Source organism: Paroedura picta, chromosome 3 (assembly GCF_049243985.1).
Source record: "Paroedura picta isolate Pp20150507F chromosome 3, Ppicta_v3.0, whole genome shotgun sequence".
NCBI classification, from domain to species: domain Eukaryota; kingdom Metazoa; phylum Chordata; class Lepidosauria; order Squamata; family Gekkonidae; genus Paroedura; species Paroedura picta.
The window spans coordinates 147,528,021-147,552,423 of NC_135371.1; the positions used below are offsets into that span (position 1 = coordinate 147,528,021).

Sequence of the window (24,403 nt, forward strand, 5' to 3'; positions counted from 1 at the left end):
TCACCCCAAGGGTCAGACATGACCCAGTGCTTGCACAGGGGATACCTTTACCTTTACCTTTAGGGTTTTTTAAATTAACTGCATGTTCACTTATAATTCCCTGCATGATTTAGAAAAGTAGCTGCACTGAAATTTATGTCAAACGCAACATTTTAATTAGCAGCAGATAAACATGCTCTTATCAACAGACAGCCCCAATAATCTATTAGCCCTGCAATTTTCCTCCCACAGCCACACACACACAATTCTGTCCCTGTACCTGTAGGCTAAGTTTTGAACGGCGTAGGTTATGTTTAATGACCATGTTCGAATTGTTCTCTGCATGCCAAACAAGATGTCCAAGCTGCTCATCCAGAAGAGCCAGCATGGTTTGGAAAAGCCAGCAGGCCTGTGAGCAGTCAGATTGTACCATCTGGCTCCTGAAATGCATGGGAAGCGAGGAGAGAATTAAGCTTTAGCATGGGCATAAAGAAACAAGGATATGGATATCATCAGACAAAGGAATCCCCACACAAGTGAATGGAATACTATGAGACAGAACACGGGATATGGAGCTAGCATCTAAGGGCCTAAGTTCAGAACACACAGTCCCCAAGCCATGTCTGAGAGGCCTGTTGGATCAGACTGGTGGTCCATCTAGTCCAGCATCCTGTCTCACACAGTGGCCAGCCAGTTCCTCTGGAGATCTAGCAAAAGGGCATAGAGGCTGAGGCCTTCCCCGGACATTGCCCCTGGGCTCTGGGACTCAGAGGTTCAGTACCTCTAAATGTGGAGGCTTCCCACAATCACCATGGCTAGTAGACACTGACAGACCTATCCTTCATGGATCTATCTAACCCCCTTTTAAAGCTGTTTATTCCGGTGGCCCTCATTACATCCTCTTGGCAAAGAATTCCACATTTTAATCGCTTTTGGATAAAGAAGTATTTTGTCTGCCTCGAATCTAGTTCCATCGGCTTCATTAGACATCCTTGAGTTCCAGTATTTTGGGAGTGGGAGAAAACGTTCTCTTTGTCAACACTCCATGCATAATTGTGTAAGAAAAGTCATCTCTTTTCTAAACTGAAAAGTACCAGATTCTTCATGGGCAATCTTTGTGGCCATTCTCTGTACTTTTTTCAGCTCTGCAATTTCTTTTTTAAGATACAATGACCAGAACTGTACACACCACTCCTAATGAGGCCGCACTATAGTTTTGTACAGGGACATTATAATATCAGCCGTTTTATTTTCAATCTCTTTCCTAACAATCCCTAGTATAGAATTTGCCTTTTTCACTGCTGTAACGCACTAAGCAGACACTTTTATTGAGCTATCCACTACTATCCCAAGATTTCCCCCCCTCTCCCTTTCAGCTATTCCCCCCGCCCCAATTTTCTTGACCTGAAACAGCCCCCGGGGAAATCTGCAATGAAACAAATAACAGCCCCCATAGGCTATGAAAATGGCATGGGAGACAGATGGTAGTCCTTTCCCCCTCATGCACCACAATCCTGATCAGAATTGAGCCCCCAAATCCTGGGAAATAAATTACCAGGAGAGAATCTGCAATTGCATGAGGATCACATTGACTCAGAGGACAGGGGGAAGTATGTCACCAGTAATCAGGCCCTGAGTCCTAATCATGACACAGTTTGCCAGACCAAAAATTAATATATTCTGCTAAAATATGCAGATTCTTTTCTAGATTCATTTCTGGATGCAAAAATGCCTTCCCCTCCGTAAGTGCATCTAGATATCTTGGACTGTATCTATGGGGATGTCTCTTTCCATATGAGCTTTCTTTCCTCTTGAGAAATAAAACCCAATGGGGCTCCATAACCACTATGGATCCACCTCTTAAAAGAGGTCATTCTTATACTAACTTCTATCCCCAACACACTTAAGTAGCTGCAGCCAAGAGACGTCCTTGTCCAACTGAAGAATCTGCCCACCTCCATACACACTGTAGCACTGACTTCAATTTCTAATATCCAGGAATCTTCTTACTAGTTCCATCCTTTCCCCCTGCCAGTTAAGGGCTCCTGGCATCCTGATCATGCTGCTCTAGGTTTCTCCCTACAGACTCTACCGGCATCTGCCCAGGCACAGAAGACATGTTCAACATATGTATCTCTCAAGAGCAAATGAACCCCAAACAGGAGACATAGAAAAGAAAGGGAGTAAGTTATTTCTCTCCTCCTTGCTGCCTTTTCCAACAATGGCCAAGTGGCATTACCAGTTCTGCTCTTCAATCCAGTAGGCTAGGTATTCCCGCACTTCCATTGGCAGGAAACCCTCTGAGTAGAGGCGGTGCACCTGCTCCCGATAAACATTGTCCAGCATCCGGATCTGCTGCCACTGTGCCATGTTGGGGGATGATACTGGACTCCCCACTTCAGAAGAAAATCAGAGCATCAGGGGACGGCAATGGGCCCTTCTGCAGGAAACCAAGTGATGAGACAGACGGTTTAGACAGCTCCAAGCTACATGGAGAATGCAACACACCTGGTCACAATAATATTCCATATTAAAGGAATGTTAGAAAAACAAACTTATGTCTGTTTGAGGAAGTATCCACATGCTGGAAAAGATGGTGCTCATAATTTTATGAAAGACTAAACAAGACATATATTTTTGAAAGGCTGTAAAATTTAATTTATTTTACCTCATTTAATTCCTCCCCTTCCTCCCCCATGGGGGCCCAAAAGGACTTACATTTGAATCCCCACCCCCTTTATCCTCACAACCACAGCTTGGTTCAGACTGGCCCAAGGTCACTCAGCATACTTCCTAAAGAAGCTTCTAAAGAGAAAGAAAAGTGACAGATTAGCTAACCCCATGATGCTAAAGAAAAGTTCCTCTGAGCTCAATGACATTCTGAAGCAGACACGATGAATCAGCTTCAATCATAAATCAATTCTCTCATCTGTGTCTTCCTGGCCTTCGTTTCCCATCTACTGATTGCTTTTAAGACGTGCAGCTATTATGGGATTTTGCAGATGGGCATTGGTTAGATTCAACTACACAAAATGCTTCTTTTTCCTCATTGTTGCTTTTTGTTTTAGCCAGGCCTGCCTGCCCCTTTGTCATCCCATTCAAAAACAAGTAACTTAAACTCACAGGCTGGTGGGAGTTACTGGTCAGGTCACTGTTTTCCATGAGACGCTGTTTGATATCAGCAGGCTTCAAACATAAAAAATATTTCCTGGGAGGAAGACCCACTGAATACATTTAGAATTTCTCTCACAATTTGGGCATCATTAGCCAGTCGTTTCTAGGCCTAAAACAGGAATGAGGGTGATCTCTGTAAATACTGCACTATGTGACCAGCCAACAAACTTCCATTAACTTTCACAGAAAGGACATAAATTCAATTTTAAGAGATCAAGTGCTCAAATTTCATTTTAAATCATCATCATCCTATCCTATTACTAAAAGAGAAACTGACTACAGCTGAAATGTAAAATCATTCTTTAAAAATCATGTTTGTATATTTTGAATAATTAATTTATCCTTTAAGAGCTAGGGGGGGCGCTGTGAGACATTAACCCCCTCAAGTGCATTCCATCTTCTATGCCCCTGTAATCCTTCAACCAACTACAAGGTCTGGGAGGCCAACAAATGATTTCTGCCCCTCCCACAAGAGCTGGGACTCAGACAAAGGCCTGTCTTTTCTTCATCTCCCCCGGGGCCACCAGCACTAGAGGATTTGCCTCAGTCCTTTCTTTACTACGCTCCTCAGTACAAGTACATGTAGTCCACATAAGGGACAAAGGTGTGATATGACAAGAAGAAAATCTTAATTGTGTGACTGCATGCAGTCAGTATTTCATTTAAACTGAACCGATATCCATGAATAACAGCTTCTCAGGCCTTAAATTTCACACAAAGCTGTTTTTCACAGGTAGTTCTGAGCATTCACTTCTGATTTTGCTACCAATATTGCTTTATCTAAAGAGCCTCTTGTGGCGCAGAGTGGTAATGCAGCAGACATGCAGTCTGAAAACTCTGCCCATGAGGCTGGGAGTTTGATCCCAGCAGCCGGCTCAGGGTTGACTCAGCCTTCCATCCTTCCAAGGTCGGTAAAATGAGTACCCAGCTTGCTGGGGGGCAAACGGTAATGACTGGGGAAAGCACTGGCAAACCACCCTGTATTGAGTCTGCCAAGAAAACGCTGGAGGGCATCACCCCAAGGGGGTACCTTTACCTTTTATCAATATACAACTTGCCATATAAGTGTTTCAAGTATATTTAAATATGAAAAGAGGAAAAAGGGGAAAGTTTATGAGGCCTGCCATGAAAACGCTAGAGGGCGTCACCCCAAGAGTCAGACATGACCCGGTACTTGCACAGGGGATACCTTTACCTTTATCTTATTGCTTTATCTAAGAGGATGGCACATGAGAAGAGCAGGGAACCCTTTTCTTCCCCTGCTGTCTTTCCTCTGGAAAAAAACACCAGAGCTTACCCCATTGGGGGAAGAGCTCCGGGTTGGATTTCTCTAACAGGACAAAAAACAGTTTTAAAGTAATTTTTTTCCAGAAAATGGCTGGAGGTAGGGCGTACCCCTCTCCCCATAGCATACTGTTCTCCTGCTTAATAAAGTGATCCGGGGGGGAAAACAAGAAAAATGACTAAAATAAACACAGAAGAAACCAGAAACACTACAGCTCAGCCTTGGCAAGCATGACCGATTTCTTCTTGGCTTATTGTTTCAGTCTTCAGGCAATTATGAAACTGGCAAAGAGGCATGTGAAACCAAGAACAGAAAAGCAGAACCAGACCCAAACAATACGGAGACATCAAGGGTATTTATGAAACCAAGCAGACTTCCCAGACAAAGTAGCGATTCATTTGCACAAGTAGAAAAGAGGTTCTCTGTAGGGCTAAGTACCTACATCTAGTCCTGCAATTCAAGTAAAACGGCATTACTAAAGGACTTCCATTTTATGAAAATCACCACAGAAGAACAAGAAGGTCAGAGGGCAAGATGCTCTGTGATTCTTCACAGATAGCCTCATCTTGGACTTCAGTCAAGGAATCAAGGACAGTGTTTAATAAAATATATAGATTCTCATCTTGCTGTCCTAAGCAACCATATCTCACAGAAATCAGAATCCACTTATTTATTGACTTCGTTTATACATCACTTTTCCCTCCAGTGAGGACCCAAAGCGACCTTCTGCATCCTCTGCCCTCCATTCTGTCCTCACAACAGCCCTATGAGGTAGGTTAGAATCAGAGTGTATAGCTGGCCAAAAGCCACCCAGCAAGTCTACACTGCAGAATGTGGATCTGAACCTCGGTTTCTCAGATCCTAACCTAAAAGTCTTATTTATTCTTGTCAGTAGAGATGGCAGGTAGCATCCAGAGATAAGGCTTTTCCCACCTCCTCTGGAATGTCCTCAAATTTGAGGTTCACCTGTCACCTACCTCAGTGGTCCCCAATCTTTTTATCACCGAGGACCAGTCAACACTTGACAATTTTACTGAGGCCCGGGAAGGGGGGGTAGTCTTTTGCTGAGGGATGTCGCTGCCGCCACCTGAGCCCCTGATCCACTTGCTTTCCCGCTGGCGCCCCTGACTTCCCGCTGCCCACTGGGGAACGCTGCCAGCAGCAGCTGCACAGTGCCACACTGAGGGGGAGCCCCAGTCATGGCAGCTGCTGGAGAGCACCAAAGGTGAGCCGGCGGCAGAGTGGCAGGGCAACCCCCAAGGCAGCAGCCGGAGAGGAGGATGAAGAGGAGCCGCGGCCCGGTACTGACTGATCCATGGACCAGTACCGGTCCCTGGACCGGGGGTTGGGGAACACTGACCTACCTTACCTTGTTTTTGCTACCAAGTCAAAATCTACCTAAGCTGAACAAGTAAACCTAACACAACTGAAAGGCTCCATCTTTTCAAAACTATTGCTATAGATTGCTTTATGATAACACTTTACGCTACTGAATGTTGTTTCAGGCCATTTATATGCACCTGGTGGACTCTTGGCATGTATTTATAGTTCCATCGATCATTGTATTGTTGCTGTCTTTATTATGTTTATTTATATTCAGCTTCATGAGACGCCCTAGAGCAAGTGGCATGTAGATTTTCAAAGTGAATAAAAGCAAAGTCTAAAAATGCCAACAAGACAAAAAGGGCACACTCCGTGCAATGACTCAGAAAGGCACCAATAAATAAATAAATAAATAACAGATGTGGAACTTTAAACAGGGAAATATGAGTTCTCTGACGCTCTCTCTTTTAAGATCCAGAACCCATTGCAAATACTGGCTTTATAAGGCAAAACAAGGCATACGTGCATTGTGGAGTGATTTGATTTCCTGAGTACAGTTAGTTACCTTGACCAGACAAAGTTCCAGAAGCCATTTTGCTAATGAAGTAGAATACCGTGCGGTCTAATATCTGTACTGGAAAAAGGTGCAAGTATTGACATTTTTCTAGTAGAGTATCTGAAAATCTAAGTTTTTGAGCCCGTTCCCAGGTCACCAACTTCTCAACTAGGCGCTCTGACCCCCTCCCCTCCCGAAGTTCAACTCCTGCCTCTAGTCTGTGGAACCTACAGCAACTGGGTACCCACCCAACCTTCACAACCCTGCAGATAGATCCACTTCCCGAGTTGCAAGCTTCCTCTCTGATATTGTCCAGAAACCACCCCTATGCGTCCCTCCCATCCCTGCTCAGTCTCCGGGCAGCCCAACCTATAGCCCCCATAAATTGTCCTACCGCTGCAGAAAGCGCTATCCAGCAGCAGCGAACGCGCTCCCCTCCAGCCAGTTGCGATTCCGAGATCCCCCGCCCACAGATTAGTCCTTACTCCGCCCACTCCTCGCTTGATTGGGCGAGAAGTCTTGGCCGGCGTTCAGCAACGGAGGGAGTCGAGTCCATGAGAGGAACAGCCTGTTCTACGCCGGACGATTTCGATTTCCCGGGAATGATGTCAGCTGTGGAGGTGGGGCCTCGTTGCGTCTCGGAAGACGGGAAATGTGATTGGCTGAGAATTGAGGCTGGTTTATGGTGGCCTTAAAGGGACCGTTCACGCAGATTGGGCGCGCAGGAGATCTGAGGCGTCGGTAGGTGGCGAAGAAGCACTTTTCTAATGCTCTTCCGTGGAGAAATGAAGGGGGCCGTCTGGCGTGGCTCTTCATCATGCTTTATCCTAGGCTTCTTAATGCAGATAGATCTTTGTTGGTCTTAAAGGTGCTACTGGACTCTGATTTTCTTAATGCAGGGCAGCCTTGAACGATGTCACCTTCACCTGCAGGCGGTTTGATGTGGCTCAGTCCACTCTGCAACTCCCCTTCTGCTTTATGATAAGTCCACGCCTCGTTAAAGAACGTGTGGTAGGGGTTGCCAGCCTCCAGGTGGGACCTAGCAGTTCCCCAGAATTACAGTCCGTGCTCCCTCCCTCCTAAAAAATCCAGCCATGTGTTCTGCTCTGGACCTGTTCGTATTGTTATAGTTGCACCTATGTTACAGTTTAATGCACCTACAGTTGCACCTATGTTACATATTTATGCTGTATGAAAATCGTTATGGAAACTAAGTTCTATGTATCGTTCTGTTTTGTCTTTTAGCAAGTCAGCCACAGACTGCCAGAGAAAGGGCTAACTGTTGATTGACACTCGTCGCCAGGGGAGGCAAGCCGGCGTAGTCATGTGATTTTGCTTACTGATACGTAGATGTTGCTTTTCTCGGTGGACTGCCTTCTGTTTACACGCGAGCGAAAGTGACCGGAAGAGAAGCAATTCCCTTCCTGCCTTCGTTCTCTGAACTGTTTGGGGGCAGAGAGGGGAGATCCTTTTCAAACCTTCACCATGGAACCGCTTAGGTGCAGAGGCTCCCGGAATGAGCTGTAGCAAGCAACGCATTTTTCTTGTTTTATCTCCCCAGTTTTTGCTACCCGGATAGTTCTAGTAAAATAGACTTGTTTATACTTTAATGCTGCCTTGTCTGGTCTCATCATTTAAATGAGCCAGTTTGGTGTAGTGGTTAGGAGTGCGGACTTCTAATCTGGCATGCCGGGTTCGATTCTGCGCTCCCCCACATGCATCCAGCTGGGTGACCTTGGGCTCGCCACGGCACTGATAAAATTGTTCTGAACGAGCAGTGATATCAGGGCTCTCTCAGCCTCACCCACCCCACAGGGTGTCTGTTGTGGGGAGAGGAATGTGAAGGCGACTGTAAGCCGCTTTGAGCCTCCTTCGGGTAGGGAAAAGCGGCATATAAGAACCAACTCTTCTTCTTCTTCTTCTTCTAAATATTAACTCTGCTGTTTTTATTGCAATTGCTATTGCTACTTTTATGCACAAAATATACCCACTAAAACCAGCCCTGGTTATCTGGACAACAGAGATCAATGCCCCTGAAGAAAGTGGGTGCTTTGAGCGCTCTGCCATTCTATCCTGCGCAGGTCCCACCCCAACCCCCCAGATCTCCGGAGGTTTCCTAGCCCATAACTGACAGCCCTAATATGTGAACACTTTCCATTAGATTAAGGAGGGCACATGCCAGTTGGTGGGAGTTTAGAACACCATCTTTTAATGTGTTAAGGGTTTTATTTAGGTGGTATATTGTATTTTATTGTTTTATTGTAAACCACCACTAGACAAATTGAGAGCAGTGGTATATAAATTCGATAATAAATTAAAATATATAAACGGTTCAAGTAATCATTCTAGCATGCAAGGGGGAGCCAACAATTACAAAAAGTAGTAATTCTACTTGAATGACAAAAAATAGCATTTGAGACAGTGTTATGCAATGGTTAGGTTGGCACAGGCCTTGGAAGACTTCAAGTAAGATCTCACTCAGCCAGGAAGCCCATTGCTTGCTCACCTTGGGCCAGCTATTCCCTTGTCAGCCTAACCTACTCTGCAGGGCTGTTGTGAGGACAAAATGGAGGCAATGAAACCATGCATGCTAGCCTGAGTTCTTTGGAAGAAAAGTGGGATAAAAATGTGAGATTTATTGAAGGGCAAGCTTTCATTGCCCAGTGCTGATTGTCAGATGACTGTGTCATGAAAGGCGCTCTAGAAATTATACTATGGCAACTCTGATTGCCTTTAAAAGTGCCGCAAGGCTCCGTTCTGTTTTTGCTGCAACAGACTAACACAGCACCATGCTGGAGTACACAAGTATAATACACAAGCATAAGACAATAACCTGAAATAATCTTACTACAGAATAGCGAGGTTTTTTTTTTGTAATAGTGAACTTCTCTTTATGAACTTTCTGTAGATTAAAAGAAATCTTGATCAATGTTACTTCTGGTTCACGATATTACAAAATATTGAAAAAAGAGACCCATTGATTTAAGGCAGGCTTCTCAACCAGGGTTTCGTGGCCCGGGCAGGGTTTCGTGAATTGGTGTGAGTTAATTAATTTTTATATATTTTAAAAATTTGTTAAAAAAATATTATGATATGACCCACCCCCTCCCAAAATGGCCAAGCTCCGCAACCTTATTTTGTGTGATCCTGCCACTTCTGGGGTTTCTCAAAGCCTGAAGAAGGTTTCAGGGGTTTCTCCTTGGTTAAAATGTTGAGGAAGCCAGATTTAAGGTATGCATTCGAGCTCTAAACAGCATTTCTCCAGTTTCACACAATCAGACTTACTCTTTTCACTCTCCGCTTCCCAGCTGCTGTTTTCTAACTGTCTTGCCCCAATATTTGGTTGCTTATGGGAAGAGGTAGATACTAAATAGTATCAGCCTTTGTCTATACTAAATAGAACAAACATAATCTCATGGACAAGTGAGACATGCAAGGAGAATGTAATAGTTAGGATGAGTTAAAGAGGAACCAAGTCTACAGAAGGGGGAAATGAAGTTATCTTATAGGACAACAGATTTCTGCTCCCAAACCTGTGGACTGCATAGTTAGTAGCAGGCTTCCTCGGTCAAGGTTTTGTGAAACCCTGGGGTCACTGGATGGCCCTGGAAGGGTTTCCAGAATGGTGGGAGTCAATTTTTATATATATTTAAAATTTATTAAACATTGATTGGGTGATATGACTATATATGGTCACGTTGACCTCCCCCACTTCCCAAAATGACCAGCGATGGGCCTGGAGGGGGTGGGAAGGGGAAGGGGTGTGTGTGTGTGTGTGCACAGCTATGCTTCCCAAATATGTTCTTCATAATTGCACCACTTCTGGGATTTCTCAAAGCCTGAAGAATTTACAGGGGTTTCTCAACGGTAAAAAAGTTGAGAAAGCCTGGTTAGTAAGAAGGCAGAATATGTGTGATGGGTTTTCCATGAAGTTGGAACCTACACACTTGTCAAAAGAGCAAACAAGGGTCCTTTATTTCCTCCTATCATACATGTTTTTAAAACATCAAATATGAACACATAGCAAACATCTAAAGAGAGAGAGATGCGATCAGGGGGGTAAAAAGATAAGCCAGCTAGATGATATTTACTGGGCCAGAGTAGTTGGTTGGGATGGGCGCAAGCTCTTCTTCTGGATAGAAATAGCTGATAGAGGTACGCACACCAGCTTTTACCACAGGCTTTAGCCCTGCGGAAATAAGAATACTACTTGCCCCTCCTGTCATAGCTGCCACTAGATCATAGCCCAGATCCATAGCACCCTCCAGAGCACGTTCCTTGGCCAGACTGGTGCAGTTCTGGGTCGCATAGTAGATGCTGGTACCAAAGTTGTAATAGGTGCTGACCAAAGGTATCCATTCCACAACAGCATGTACCTTTTGTTCCTTCTCACCAGCACAGTTCTCTGGGGCAGAACGTCTGCTTCTTGCCACCATCTGACAACGATGTAGCCAGGAACGGGCACCATGGTGTGGAAGGAAGTAGCTGCCATCTCGCTCCACCACTTGATAGAAACCTGTACCATTGGAGGCCACACCGGCACATCGTTTTTTTTGCAGATGACAAGCTGCAGAAGCTGCCAAAAACCCTCTGTAGTCACCGTGCACCTTGCCGTGCAGGACAAACCCTTCAATGGGCCTCAGACCTCTGCATTGCTCCACTTGCATATGTGCCAGCTGGTCCAGGTTGAACTCCAGGGCAGCACTGCTTTTGCTCTGACCAGAATTTGTTCCCAGAGATCTTGTCATCACAGCCAACAGAATATTTGCATCTGCTTCCCCCAGCTCCTTACGGAGATGCCGCACCAAGATATCTGCATGCTGAGTGCAGCCTCCGCCTTGTAGAGCTAGTGCCAGGGCAGTTTGAATGAAGATCTGGGACAGCTGGGGTATGGCAGCAAAATTTTCCAGGGCATCAGGCATCAGGTCCGCACAGAAAACACCCTTTTGGGGGAAGGATTTGGAACTTAGTAGTGAAGGGCCTGGGGCATCCCTGGAGATAGCTGGGGACCAGTTAGTCCTGGAAGTGCTTCCTGGTGGGTTAGCCGGGTACCGTGAGTGCCCATCCAATCCTTGAGGCAGCAGAAGCGCCCCCAAAATAAAGGCAATCAGTGGCTGGTACATGTTAGGGGGTTTTGCTTGGTTCTATTGATACAAAGAAACATTATCAGAAAGAGCAGTGGATTAGACGAAATCTGTTTTCTGAGATAGCTGCAGTCTTCTTTGCCGCATCGAGCCTAGTTGGACTAACACCAAAGTGGAAATATGGAATTGTCCAGTGAGAAAAAAATAATTTAAATTTTGTCAGCAGCAATTCACCGTGGAAGCTAAACAGAATCTACATGGCTACAGACAGCAAACAAGTGAAAAGCTGCAAAACTTGCAGGGGGGGAGGTATAATCCTGCAAATTTACCACCCCTGATTTTTTTCTTTATGGCTCATGGGTTGAGGGATGAGAGACCTGTGGGGGGAAGAATCCCATGCCCCCCCTACCAAGTCTTGTGCAGTTCCTGGCCACACCACCTACTCTTGGACCAGCAGTCTCTGCTGCCACAGCTGGCCCCCTCCAGCACAGGAACCAGCTCTGCAGCGCCTACTAGCGTCCTCTGCTTCAGCGGTGTGGCCCAAGTGGCTGTCAGAGTCCTCTTTCACAGCTGCTGGGCCTGGAACAGCTGCCAGCGTCCTGTGATGCTGTGGCTGGGCTGAAGTAGCAGAGAATCTGACAGATTGTTATAACACTAAATGAAATTCAATTGCCAATTCGAAACAACCATGAAAGCTTTCCAGGGACAGAGAAAGAATAACTCATGGGAGCCTGAGGCAGAAGAAACAGTGCAGATGTGGGTGGGAAGATCTGAACTGTGACCAACCATCTCATCCACATGGTGCCACTCCAGCTTTGCTGCAATAGTTTCCCAACAATTGCAGGGAAACAAGTCAGGAGAAAATTGCCAGAATGATGGGGAAAGCTCAGGAAGTACACAGAAGCACCACAATGCTGTAGCGAAGGAGGAAAAAAACCACTTCCCAAGAGCACCCAAACAGGGACAAACAATCTATGTCTAAGTGACCCATGTGTTTTTCTAAAGGCAAGTTTGCACTAGCTTTTCTCCTGTAAGAGGGCTCTTGAAAGGCTGCTGTAGTTCGTCCCACCTTCCCAGGTGGCTTTTTGTGCTCCACCTTCTAGATCGCTCAAGGGGGAAAATGTCACGCATGGATCAGGGCCTCAAAGTGTGGGTTTTCCATCCATCCATAAAGGCAAACGATATGCATGCTCAACCCTGATCACTGCAGGGAAGGGATTAACCTTTCAACCTCGGCTTAGTTTTACTGATCAAAATGGGGCTCCCTCCCCACTGATCCTGGGAGGAAGGTTAAAGGAGGGTGAAAGGAAACAGGTTTTGAATCTGTCTTTAAAGATTAGCTTCCCTTCCCTGTTACATGCAGTGTTTGGACAGACGTGGGGAGCCCTGACACTAGCCCCGAGGATGCCTGTTGATGGAAAGATCTGTTGGCAGGCAATAGCTGTAGCCTGTCACTGTGCAGCAAATCTGCCAGCCAGATTACAGTTCGGTTTCAAACAGCAGCCTGGAGCTCCTTCTGATCCTGCCAAAGAATGATTCGGAGGGTCTTTCCCAGCGTAAACTGTACATTCACAAAGAACTGAGGGGTAAAAAGCGAACATATGGACAAACTGTGGGTAGCACAAACCCTAGATTTGAGAGTTGAACAGGTGATGGGAGAGAAACAAATGAGAAGCGCTAAAAGAGATCAATATTGCATACCAGAAGCTGCATGCCAGGCAGGTCAGAGTCCCACATGAAGCTGCTGGTGCTATTTTAACAAAATACAGTGAATCTGAAGCTTCTTTGGAACCAGAAGTTTACAATGAGATCTGATTCCTTTTTTCTGATGCCCAATCTATTGGGACCAAATCAGGCCCCCAGAATGCCACCCCTGCTATAACGAGTAATCAAACGGCCAAGTCACAAGAGCCTGGGGCCAGCAAAACTGGTTACCCAAAGACCTCTGGTCTAGAAGGCTGTGTATCTGGCACCGGCTAAAAAGAAATGCATCATGCTAACTTGCAACTGTTTGCAGATAATCCTCCTCTACCGCCCCTCCCAAACACCTTTACCTGTATCTGAAGTTTCGCCCTTGTTTCCCTGTCCCTCCAGCCCCCCTGCAGGACAGGGCAGCTTACCTACTTGGAGAGAAGGTGCAAGCGCATAAAGCCTCAGGACAAGCGCTAAGCACCCTTTGTCGCTTGCATATATATTCTGACTAGTCAGCCTTATCAGCCGATGTAATTGCAACATCCAGCTTTGCTGACAAATTCTGGCCTGGATTTTCACATAACCTTCCTCCCTCATAAGCCTCCCAGGGTCTTTTTTTGTAGTTGCTCTCTATTTGACTCAGCCGCTAACCTTGTCTAGGACTTCCTGAGAATGGTACATCTTTTGCAGTGAAGGAAGCAAGGTAGAGTATTTTTAAAAGGGCAATGCGAAACCAGGGAATTCAGAGACACTAAGTCATTGAAGAAAGCCCTTAGGGGAAATCATTCCTGTTTTTGGAGTAAGTTGTCCTCAATATACAGATGACACTTAGCAATATATCTCTATCCTCTGTATCACTTGAGGACATTGTAGAGGTCCTGAGCCAAAGGCTAAGAATTAATCAGTTGAACAGAAACATGCCAAAACAGAGGCTATGTGGGTTAGGAAGGCCGAGGTCTTGAAGGAAATTGCAACACTGTTTGCAGGCAGAATCAGTATTCATTGGGAGCTATATTTTGAACATAAGCATGTAGATATCTAAGAGCCTCTTGTGGCGCAGAGTGGTAAGGCAGCCGCCTGAAAGCTTTGCCCATGAGGCTGGGAGTTCAATCCCAGCAGCCGGCTCAAGGTTGACTCAGCCTTCCATCCTTCCGAGGTCGGTAAAATGAGTACCCAGCTTGCTGGGGGGTAAACGGTAATGACTGGGGAAGGCACTGGCAAACCACCCTGTATTGAGTCTGCCATGAAAACGCTGGAGGGCGTCACCCCAAGGGTCAGACATGACTCGGTGCTTGCACAGGGGATACCTTTACCTTTACCTTTTTTATGTAGATATCTATTTGGTGGAGCCTCTTGTGGCGCAGGGAGGTAAGGCAGCAGAAATGCTGTTTGAAGCTGTCTGCCCATGAGGCTGGGAGTTCAATCCCAGCAGCCAGCTCAAGGTTGACTCAGCCTTCCATCCTTCCGAGGTCGGTAAAATGAGTACCCAGCTTGCTGGGGGGTAAACGGTGATGACTGGAGAAGGCACTGGCAAACCACCCCGTATTGAGTCTGCCATGAAAACGCTAGAGGGCGTCACCCCAAGGGTCAGACATGACCTGGTGCTTGCACAGGGGATACCTTTACCTTTACCTTTATCTATTTGGTGAGGGTGCTACAGCACTTCCCAAGTGTTACAAAGCATGATTTAATATAGACAAATGTTCTTTCAGAGTTTCTACGAAATAACAGTACAACTGTAGATAAACGTTAATCTGTTTAAGAACGGTAGGATTATTCCTGATATAAAGTCTAAGGCTTCAGTCCCATTACATTGACAAAAATGCTTGAAATGCTTCGCTTAAGAAGACTTGGTACAAATTGATGAAGAGAAGACAAAACAGCCTTTTATCTGGAAATCTGTCTGAAGGAGTCTCCAACCCTTCCATTGTTTTGTAGAATGCATTTTACCAAGAGATTAGAACTATAGTATAATGGAATAAATCAGATTGCTTCTCTTAGGAATATTATAATTTGACCACCTCCGTTTCTACTGCAATGCCCTATATCTTTACAACCATTTTTTAATTTCTTCATTATAATTTTTGGAGCCCACCCATCCTGAATAGCAAGTCAGAGTCCCACATTATAACTCAGACATTTATTTGTTTGGATTGTTTTCCTATTCTGTAACCGAAATTCTCCAGCACTGTTTACTGTGTTCGTTCTTTGATTGCTCTTCATATTTTGCAATCTACCTTGAATCTCAGTGAGAACGGTGGGCTATAAATAAACAATAATGGCGCAGAGTGCTAAGCAGCAGAAATGCTGTCTGAAGCTGTCTGTCCGTGAGGCTGGGAGTTCGATCCCAGCAGCAGCTCAAGGTTGACTCAGCCTTCCATCCTTCAGAGGCTGGTAAAATGAGTACCCAGCTTGCTGGGGGGTAAACGGTAATGACTGGGAAAGGGAATGGCAAGGCTACCCTAGAATCATAGAATCATAGAGTTGGAAGGGGCCATACAGGCCATCTAGTCCAACCCCCTGCTCAACGCAGGATCAGCCCAAAGCATCCAAGAAAAGTGTGCATCCAACCTTTGCTTGAAGACTGCCAGTGAGGGGGAGCTCACCACCTCCTTAGGAAGCCTATTCCACTGCTGAACTACTCTGACTGTGAAATTTTTTTTCCTGATATCTAGCCTATATCGTTGTACTTGTAGTTTACCCTGTATTGAGTCTGCCATGAAAATACTGGAGGGCGTCACCCCAAGGGTCAGACATGACTCGGTGCTTGCACAGGGGATACCTTTACCTTTACTATAATAATAAATTAAAAGGGCAGGGGAGGCCAAGAGTTGCTGTTTGGTTGCTCCCCTTCGCACAACTGCAGTCAATGGCCTGGGGTTTCCAACAGTTAACGTGAAGATTGGAAAGCTGATCAATTCGCCCATTTGCCACTGCTTTATTTCACCACTGTCAAATATTCAATGAAGACAGAAACTTTCTGGTGTGAATGGACATGATTTCCCTTTAATTGCACAGAAGAGTCATCTGATGGGAGGAGGAGGAGGAAGGAATGCTCGTTCTCCAGGTGCCAGGGTCATACAAGAACCCTGCATTTAGGAGCTTGCTACGTCTTGCCCTACCACCCTTTCTGGAGGACATGTAAGCTGTCCTCTCCTAACTGAGCCCAGCCTCACTTTCCTTACTAGTTTTCTATTGCAAATGGACACAGAGCTCAAGAGGATGCCCGACCCAAATCAAGCACAGATAAGGTGGGCAGCTCCTCCCCCGAGCAACTGCAATGGACTCCCACATCCAGCTTGGTACTCTGTAAAGCTTCTGGGAGGGTCTGCCGTTGTCTACCTTTGATTGAAGATACCCTCCTTGCTACCGCCTAATAATTTGATTTTTGAATAGATGACGAGTCTATTAACCAGGTTCGACTAGTCAGGTTTCCTTTCTGCCCTGATGTGGGTGGCCCAGAATAGCCTGACCTCATTCGATCTCAGCAGGTTGGACCTGGTTGGTATTTGGACAGGAGACCACCAGGAAGCCCAGGGTTGCTATGCCAAGGCTGGCAATGGCAAACCACCTCGGTTTGACTCGTGTCTCGAAAACCTCGCAAGGGACTGCCAGAAGTCAGATGCAACTTTGACAACACTTTTCCCTACTTTGCCACTGCTAGCTAATAGGCAAATTAGGGAGGGCAGATGGGGGCAAGTGTTCTTTGCTTCCCACTGATGAAGAGGTCTAAGCAAAGTGAACCCTGGCAAGAGAAGCAACTCCTAAGGACAGCCGGTTCTAAAGAGGGAGCCGAACGAGGCAGTTTCATCGAAGACAAGGAAAGGTCTCTGGGACCTTCAACAGATTTATTGCAACATGCGCTTTGGTAACTAAAGCCCACTGCCTCGATTGGCAGAGCCTATACAAAATATTTGTTCACGGGATAGAGGAAAACTACAGTGCGGCCAAAAGGCCCAAGAAATACAGTGAGGCATGTCTATGAAATTTCTACGGCACACCCAAAGGCTGTATATCTTCTCACCAATATGTACTTATATACAGTGAAGCTTTGCATTGGAAGGTCCTGGAGTGCTGCATCTTGAACACATGAAGCTGCCTTGCAGAGTCAAACTATGGGTCTCTCTAGGAGCAGACAGGCAAAACAAATCAAAACCCCGGCTCTGGAAAGGGCATGGCCCCCAGTCGGCCCCAACCCCCAAGGCAGGGGGTTGCCCATTTCCTTGCCTCCCCAACAGAGGGGAAAGGATGGAGTGGGATGACCATGGCTTCTGCCTTATTCATGCCCACTTACATTGTGCAAAGGGTGTGGGGGGGGGCACTGCCCATGACTGATCCTACCTGTCTGCTTAGTGCAGGGCAGGGGCTGTCAGCTTGCAGTGGCAGCAGCTCCAAACCCCTTCATGGGGGCCATCCTGTAATAGGTCCTGCTCACTTCTCACAAGGCCACCCCAGAGGCAAGGTAGCCCACAGGCTTTCGGCCCACTGGGAATTTCCCCAGTGGCCTGAATGACCAATCCTCCCCAGACCTATCCGGTTCAATATTATCTGTTCAGGCTGGCAAGCACCTCTCTAGAACCATGGCAAGGACTGTGCTGATGTTCAAATAGACCTGCGAATTTAAGCTGGGTAAGTTAAAATACCCCATTTCGCTTACAGATAAAACGTATTTGGATTAGGTAGGGCTACTTACGTATGATGTTAAGGAGGTCCTGAAAAGTAACTAAAAAGAGATTGAAACCACATATATATATTGTAAGTTCCTCCAATTCTGGAGGAAGGTACTCTAGCCCAGGGGTAGTCAACCTGTGGCCCTCCAGATGTTCATGGACTACAATTCCCATGAGCCCCTGCCAGCTGCTGGCAGGGGCTCATGGGAATTGTAGTCCATGAACATCTGGAGGGCCACAGGTTGACTACCCCTGCCCGAGCCTAAGAAGCCTTCTTCCAATGTACCTGGCTCTTCTGTAGGAACTCTGCTCAGTACAGAGCTATGTTACATGCCGGTATTCTGTTCCTAACTGAATTAAGAAACTCTATGAGTTCCTCACCTATTGCCTCCTTCCCAGAATCCCTTGAATAGGTAAGCGGGACAAGACAGAAAATCCTTCAAAGCATTTTATTTCTTCAGAATTATTCCAAAGATTTTAAGACTTAAATATTAAAAAATACCCACAAGAAATTCACAGAAGCAGTCCCTGGATAACATGAAAGAGATCCCTGGACAGGCAAAAGTAAGGCACCTGGGAAATCAGTGGGAGGTTTACTGTCATTCTTCCCTGACAATGCATGACCCAAGCAATAAAAGTCAACAGCTGAAAAACAAGGCAGCAGACAAACAGGTGTAAGCAGTGGACATCTCATGCAGGGGGTGGTTATCTAAGTGCAAAGGAAAGCACAGGCAATGCCTCTTCATCTCTACGGTGCTGCAACTTGTGGGTGTGGCTCCTTGCCATTCAGCTCTAGCACAAGACACTAAATGGGGGACAGGATAAAACACAAATGACAAACACAGGATATTTTGTCTACAAACATTGTAAGGCAACACGTGAAAAGGAAAGGGACAATACCAAGAAGGCCCACGGAAAGGGGAGATGAGGAAGGCAGAGCCTTAGGGTACAAAGAGCCTGTTTTGGCCTAGGAACACAGTCAGCAAGGACGACGTGGCACAGACACTAGGCACTGTCAGTCTGGGGCAAATAAAAATTGGTTAGCCTACAAATATGGATAAAGTTCAAACCTGCAATACAACGTACAGCACAGTACCCTGAAAACAAACCGGATTCTTATTTTCACATGTTCTTCCAGCATTTTTAAACCACTTGGCCCACTTGTCCTGTTTTGTTTTGTATCAAGAGTCCGATTGTTCTCCCTAGAGGCTGGGATTGTGTGGGTGTAATCAGCTTCCAGGGCCCAGTGAAGGCTCTGCTCCATTAATCTTCCTCTTCCTCAATGCGCAGGCATTTTCTCTTGCCAGCAGGACGTGGCCCATCCTCCTCACTGGAGCCTGTGTAGCCAAAGAGAGAGAAAAATGTATCCAAGGGGGCATAGAGCACTTGGCACCAACCACCAACCTGTAAATGTGTGCTGTTGCTCATTCCAAGGCCATAACTACAAGGGACAGGAAAGTTAACAAAAACAAATAGAAAACATTCAGGTCTAGGGAAAACCTGGAGGTTAAGGAAAACACAGTGTGAAACTGGATGGGCAAACTAGCACTGAGGTTCATCTCTGCCAAATTACATTACATTGTTATTGCAAACCATAAAACAGGGTTTCACTTACCTGCAACTGTTGTTCAAGTTGTCTTCCGTATTTGGATGTGTGACACAGTTTACTAATTTAACAGAATTAATTTTTGCTATATATTCCCACAGTCATGTAAGGAGGAGGAGTGCTTGCACTCAAAAGCTCATGCCCTGAATAAATCTTTGTTGGTCTTAAAGGTGCTACTGGACTCTGATTTTTGAATCTTCCAGACAGGTACACATTGGGACTGTGCATATTCAGGCCAGCCTCAGAAAGAACTTCTAGCTTCCAAAGATTAGAAAAGTGCATGCCAGGAGAGAGAGGGGTCATTTTCACTCAGTTCCTATGAACTGCTAGAAACCCCACAAGAAAGATGCCAGAGAGCTCACATCAGGGCAAGAGGATCCTCCTCCAAGAGCCAGCTTGGTATAGTGGTTAGGAGCACGGACTTCTAATCTGGCAAGCCGGGCTTGATTCCCCACTCCCCCATAGGCAGCCAGTTGGGTGACCTTGGGCCGGCCACAGCACTGATAAAGCTGTTCTGACCGAGCAGTGAAATCAGGGCTCTCTCAGCCCCACCACCCTCACAGGGTGTCTGTTGTGGGGAGAGGAAAGGGAAGGCGATTGTAAGCCGCTTTGAGACTCCTTCGGGCAGAGAAAAGTGGCATATAGGAACCCACTCTTCTTCTTCTTCCTCTTCTAATGCGATTGGCTGAGGAATGGTTGAGTTGGAGCCGGAGTCTTGCCTAGATGCTTAGACTTTGTTTTGGCCCTCTTGGAAGGCTGTTCTGAGGCACTCCTGTCAACCTAGGAAGACCTGAGAAGAGTTGAGCTACAGAGAAGCCATTTAGTCTGAAACTAGAGGCCCAGATGTTTGGGCAAATCTGGAAAGGGATGCAAAATCTTGCTGTCCTGTGGTGAAACACACTGGCCGAGGCCTCAGGGCATGGAGACCTCTAATGCCAAAAAACGTCCGGAGTGTAAACTACTGCAAATAAACCATTGGTAAATAGAGACTAGAGCAAACAGAACAATAAATGTGAAGTTGCTGGTGCAGCAGTGAGGGCAGTGCTCGCAGGTGATGAGCAGGGCCTGCAAAAGGGAGCTCCTCCACCAGGCATTTGGTTGAGTCCAACCAACAACATCCACGCCCCCCCCAGACCCTCCCCCTCCATGATCTGAACCAGCCTGACCTCCCTGGGGGTTTTGTTTAAGTTGTCGTTCTTATTATAATATCGTTAATAAAAGCCATTGAAATTCTGTCAATTTAGATCACTGATGAATTATTGTTGACTAGCTTCAAAGCCTGTTCCTAACAACGGGCCCTGAAAGGGTTCCCTCCCCTGGCTCCTGGCCAGGCAGCTTAAGGTGGCCTTGAGTGGCAGCTCCCAGCCAGATCAAGTGGGGCGGGTGGGGGCTGGGCAGCTCGTTAGCAGGGCCAGGACAGAGATCCTTAGCAGGCAGCTAGTCACCTCCTTAGCAGTCCTTAACGAGCAGTCAGCAGGCCAGGAGGCCCTTGTCAGCAGGCCCGTTAGAAGGCCTTTTACCACGACCCTTTGCCCAGGGCCCTCTTCACCTGCTGCTGGCTCCAGGCACGGAGGCATCTGAGAGCAAAGAGGCTAGAGTCCAGGGACGGAGGGCAGGAGCTGCAGGGGCAGGGCCATTCAGGGCAAAGCTGGTTGCACCCGGATTGGCCCTATTCCAACTTGGACAGCCGGACACGTCCCACCCCCTAGGCTGTTTCATAAATATATAGAGGAACAACAATGGATAAGGATATGTTATTTTATGGCTGTGTTATATGTTTAGACTGTTCTATGTTACCCCTGCAATGTTTTATGTGAACCACCCTGAGCCATATGGGAGGGTGGCATAAAAATCTAAAATAAATAAATAAATGATTCATTTTGAGAATTCTTTTATCTTTAATAATGAAAGGAATCTGGCATTCAAGGGCATATTCTGGTTCAAACGTTATAGATGACCCTTTTTTATTTTTGAGGAGCCCATATAAGCTGAGGTTTTTTTTTTTTTAATGGCTCAACACTGCACATGACTATAACATTTTCATGTGCAACTGACCCACAGAATGTCCTTTTTGGACCCTGAGGTTTATATGGGACATGACAACTTTCTCAAGGTTAGGTTATATAAGATACCAACTGATAGGAACTCTCTTCGCCATTATAAGTCTTTTCATCCTCCACATTTGAGAGATGATTTGTGTTGTGCAAGTCCCCCAGACAAATCACACAGAGCACTTGTTCACCCATTTTCAGCCTGCCTTTGGCATACTAAAGAGCAACTCTGGAGCCACCCTTAGCAAAGAGAACAGCAAACACAAAACAAAGAAGGAGGAGAAAATAAAGACCAAAGTCCTCTCCCCCCTCAGCAGCAAAAAGAGAACTAAGCGAAATGGTGCCTCTTCCTCAAGATGTGTGACGGTTTTGGTGGGAAAACTGCATGTACAGTGGGGGAAGAGCACCAGTCTTCAGAAACTAGAAAGTTCTTTTTGAGTCCAGCCAACGTGGGACTTAAACAGAAGACCAAAGATGAACCCAAGCTTTCTTCCGTGCTTTCTTCCATTTGTTCATTCAGTTTTTTCATGAGAATCTGGACAATGCTGTTTCGCAACCATTGCCTTTCAGAGTTTCCAGAATGTTTCTTTTTACAAACATGATTTGCAGTGACCGTTTAACCTCAAATGCAATTATACTGACAATTGGCTGGCAAAGCTTTACATTTTCCTTTCACTACCATCTCTCCAATTAGGTAGACATTTCCATTTTGCCAGGGTCCGGCATTTGTGGGTCAGCCAGTTTCCATTTCAGGAGGAGAACGGGGGAAAACTTCATTACTCTTTATATCCAAACCAGACCTTTTTATTTTATGTTGCAGAATCTGCAATAAGTATGTAAGAAAACTGCATTGGTTGCAAAGAGCACCGGAAGTCCCTCTTCCATGACTTTGAAGAAAACAGGACTGTATTAAAGGCCAGTGCAGAAATACTGCAGGCGTACGCCATGTGGCTTACACGAGGGGGGAAAGTACATCCATAAACCTTGGGTGCAACATTTATACCTCGTAGCACACTAGCTATTCATTCTGGGCACACAGCTGCAACTCCCCATCCAAACACGCACACACGGAACTTGCAGGACTGCAGAAGATACTGATACCTTGGCTGTCACTCTCGTGCTCATCATTGCAGATCAAACGGGTCCTCTTGGGTCCCAGTGGGAGCTGCACAGACTCCTCCCTGAGCAGAAAAACAGGAAGATGGGGAGCTGTGGGATGCTTTCACCACTTGTGGACTCCAAAGGAAGTGAGCTGTCCTGGGACAGCAGTTAGAGTGCTGGATTGGGACCTGGGCCCACTGGGTTCAAATTCCTGCTCTGACGCTGGTTCAACCTCTTGGCCTAACTCATGCCACAAGGTTGTTGTTGCAAGCATAAAATAGGGGAGGGCAGAAGGTTGCGATAATCACTTCATCAACAAAGAAGGTAAATCAAGGAGCTAAAAAGGCTGCCCACCGGTCCTTGTTAGCTTTTGATAACTCTGGGGTGATTCCATCTTGTCCAGGGGCATTCTTCAGTTGGTTAATATAGGATTTTACCCCCCCCCCCAAAGCAACTGGAGGCCATTTTCCCATGTACCCAATTTCAAATTGAAAAGGGTTTTGTGCTGGATCATCATACATTTCCTGGAAAAATGTGGTCCACCTGTTTGATGGAATACAGGATGTCACAGGAGAAACTACTTTAGGGGAGCAATTTGATAGTAGTTTCCAGAATTGGAATTAGTTTTTTGCTCTTTGCTGTGTCAATTAAATTGTCTCAGAGTTTTCTATTATGTACTTTCTTGCAGTAGGAAATCAACGTTTTATTCTTTTTCTTAAAAAAACACTGATAGCATGAATGCATCCAGAAACCACAGCTTCTAGCACTTCATTGTTTTAGACCAGGAGTGTGTATTCAGCTAAACCAAGCTGGAAAAATACATGGGAAATACCTTACTGGTATTTTGGGGGTATTACTTAAGCCAATTACAACATCTCTGATCTGACTGGATACCAGTACAGCTGAGCCAGAATAAAAGCTGTATTTTAGGAAATTCTAACACGTTTGCCATAGCTACTGAAATCGTCTTCCTCTGAGGAACACTGCTCTAAGCATTCCCTGATCAATCTGTGATTCTCCTCCAGCCCCACCACCACCATCCCCTTATGGATGTGATCCTTCATTCTTACTTTTCTGGTCTCAGGCTCCTTGGTCCCTCTGTCTCAAGAACCTCCTCTGAAACAAAAAAGGACAGTTTTTACATTCACCGCAAGATAGTTTGCACAGAACTACAGTGTGGTGGAGGAAAGCTCGTTCCCAGATGCATTCGTTAGCCTAGCATTCCACACCAATTCAAACAAAGAGAGGTCTAGAAAAGGGGTCAGAGCATCCCAGACCCGCAGGTTTACAAAATTATGCATGGGGTAGATAAGGTAAAGAAAGAAGTACTTTTCTCCCTTTCTCACAAGAAGTTGTGGGCACTCAATAAAATTGATGAGCAGTAGGTTTAGAACAGATTAAAGGAAGGACTGCTTCACCCAAAGATTAATTAACATGTGGAATTGACTGCCAAAGGAAGTGGCGGTGGCTACAAGCATAGCTTCGACTGGGGATTAAATAAAAATATGGAGCAGATGTCCATCAATGGCTATTAGCCCCAAGGTATAGATGCAACACTATGTCCGGAGCAGTGATGACCTGTATTCTTGGTGTTGCGGGGGAGGGATTGGAGTGCCTCTGAAGTTCTGGCCAAAATGTACCTGAAAGCCTCCAAGTTATTATTAATGCTCATGTAATTTTCTGACAGAGAAATGAGCTGAAAAATGTAAGATTTCCAAAAATTCTGAAGCACTCTCCAAAACCTGAGAAAAAATCCTCAGACATGTTCATGCTATACACGTGAACAGAGTAAAACCTTATCTGAAACCCGTTTCACTAAATTCAAAGAAAAGGAATTTCATAGGACTCTTTTTTCTCCCAGTGTTCTCAGAATTTCCTATTT

General features: G+C 45.8%; 3 protein-coding genes across 8 annotated transcripts in view; all 3 read right to left on the reverse strand.

Annotated features, from left to right (window-relative positions):
• The window catches only part of STAT2 (signal transducer and activator of transcription 2), a 33,191-nt gene extending 26,327 nt beyond the window's left edge, over window positions 1-6,864 (reverse strand). The window contains exons 1-5 of one of the 4 annotated variants that reach the window (XM_077328576.1): window positions 6,712-6,844; window positions 3,103-3,262; window positions 2,698-2,784; window positions 2,219-2,419; window positions 260-419 (exon numbers count right to left, since the gene is read on the reverse strand). In XM_077328576.1, the coding sequence (XP_077184691.1) occupies window positions 260-419; window positions 2,219-2,349 (291 nt within the window). In that variant the 5' untranslated portion in view covers window positions 2,350-2,419; window positions 2,698-2,784; window positions 3,103-3,262; window positions 6,712-6,844. Of the gene's footprint in view, window positions 1-259; window positions 420-2,218; window positions 2,420-2,697; window positions 2,785-3,102; window positions 3,263-6,711 lie in introns of all 4 variants that reach the window. The other 3 variants (XM_077328578.1, XM_077328575.1, XM_077328577.1) reach the window with 3 other exon arrangements.
• A 3,400-nt stretch (window positions 6,865-10,264) lies between these two features.
• Window positions 10,265-13,705, reverse strand: APOF (apolipoprotein F). Of its 3 annotated transcripts, none has more exons than XM_077328579.1 (2): window positions 13,526-13,705; window positions 10,265-11,461 (listed from the first exon to the last, which is right to left on the reverse strand). In XM_077328579.1, the coding sequence occupies exons 1-2, from the start codon at window positions 13,688-13,690 to the stop codon at window positions 10,394-10,396; spliced, it is 1,233 nt and encodes a 410-aa protein (XP_077184694.1). In that variant the 5' UTR covers window positions 13,691-13,705; the 3' UTR covers window positions 10,265-10,393. The 3 variants fall into 3 exon arrangements, with proteins under 3 accessions (XP_077184694.1, XP_077184695.1, XP_077184696.1); XM_077328580.1 differs by having other exon boundaries at window positions 13,522-13,639; XM_077328581.1 differs by having other exon boundaries at window positions 13,456-13,590.
• A 4,493-nt stretch (window positions 13,706-18,198) lies between these two features.
• Window positions 18,199-24,403, reverse strand: part of TIMELESS (timeless circadian regulator) — a 45,828-nt gene continuing 39,623 nt past the window's right edge. Inside the window, exons 28-30 of the mRNA XM_077328582.1 lie at window positions 23,592-23,637; window positions 22,522-22,601; window positions 18,199-19,100 (exon numbers count right to left, since the gene is read on the reverse strand). Of these exons, the coding sequence (XP_077184697.1) occupies window positions 19,027-19,100; window positions 22,522-22,601; window positions 23,592-23,637 (200 nt within the window). The 3' untranslated portion in view covers window positions 18,199-19,026. The remainder of the gene's footprint in view (window positions 19,101-22,521; window positions 22,602-23,591; window positions 23,638-24,403) is intronic.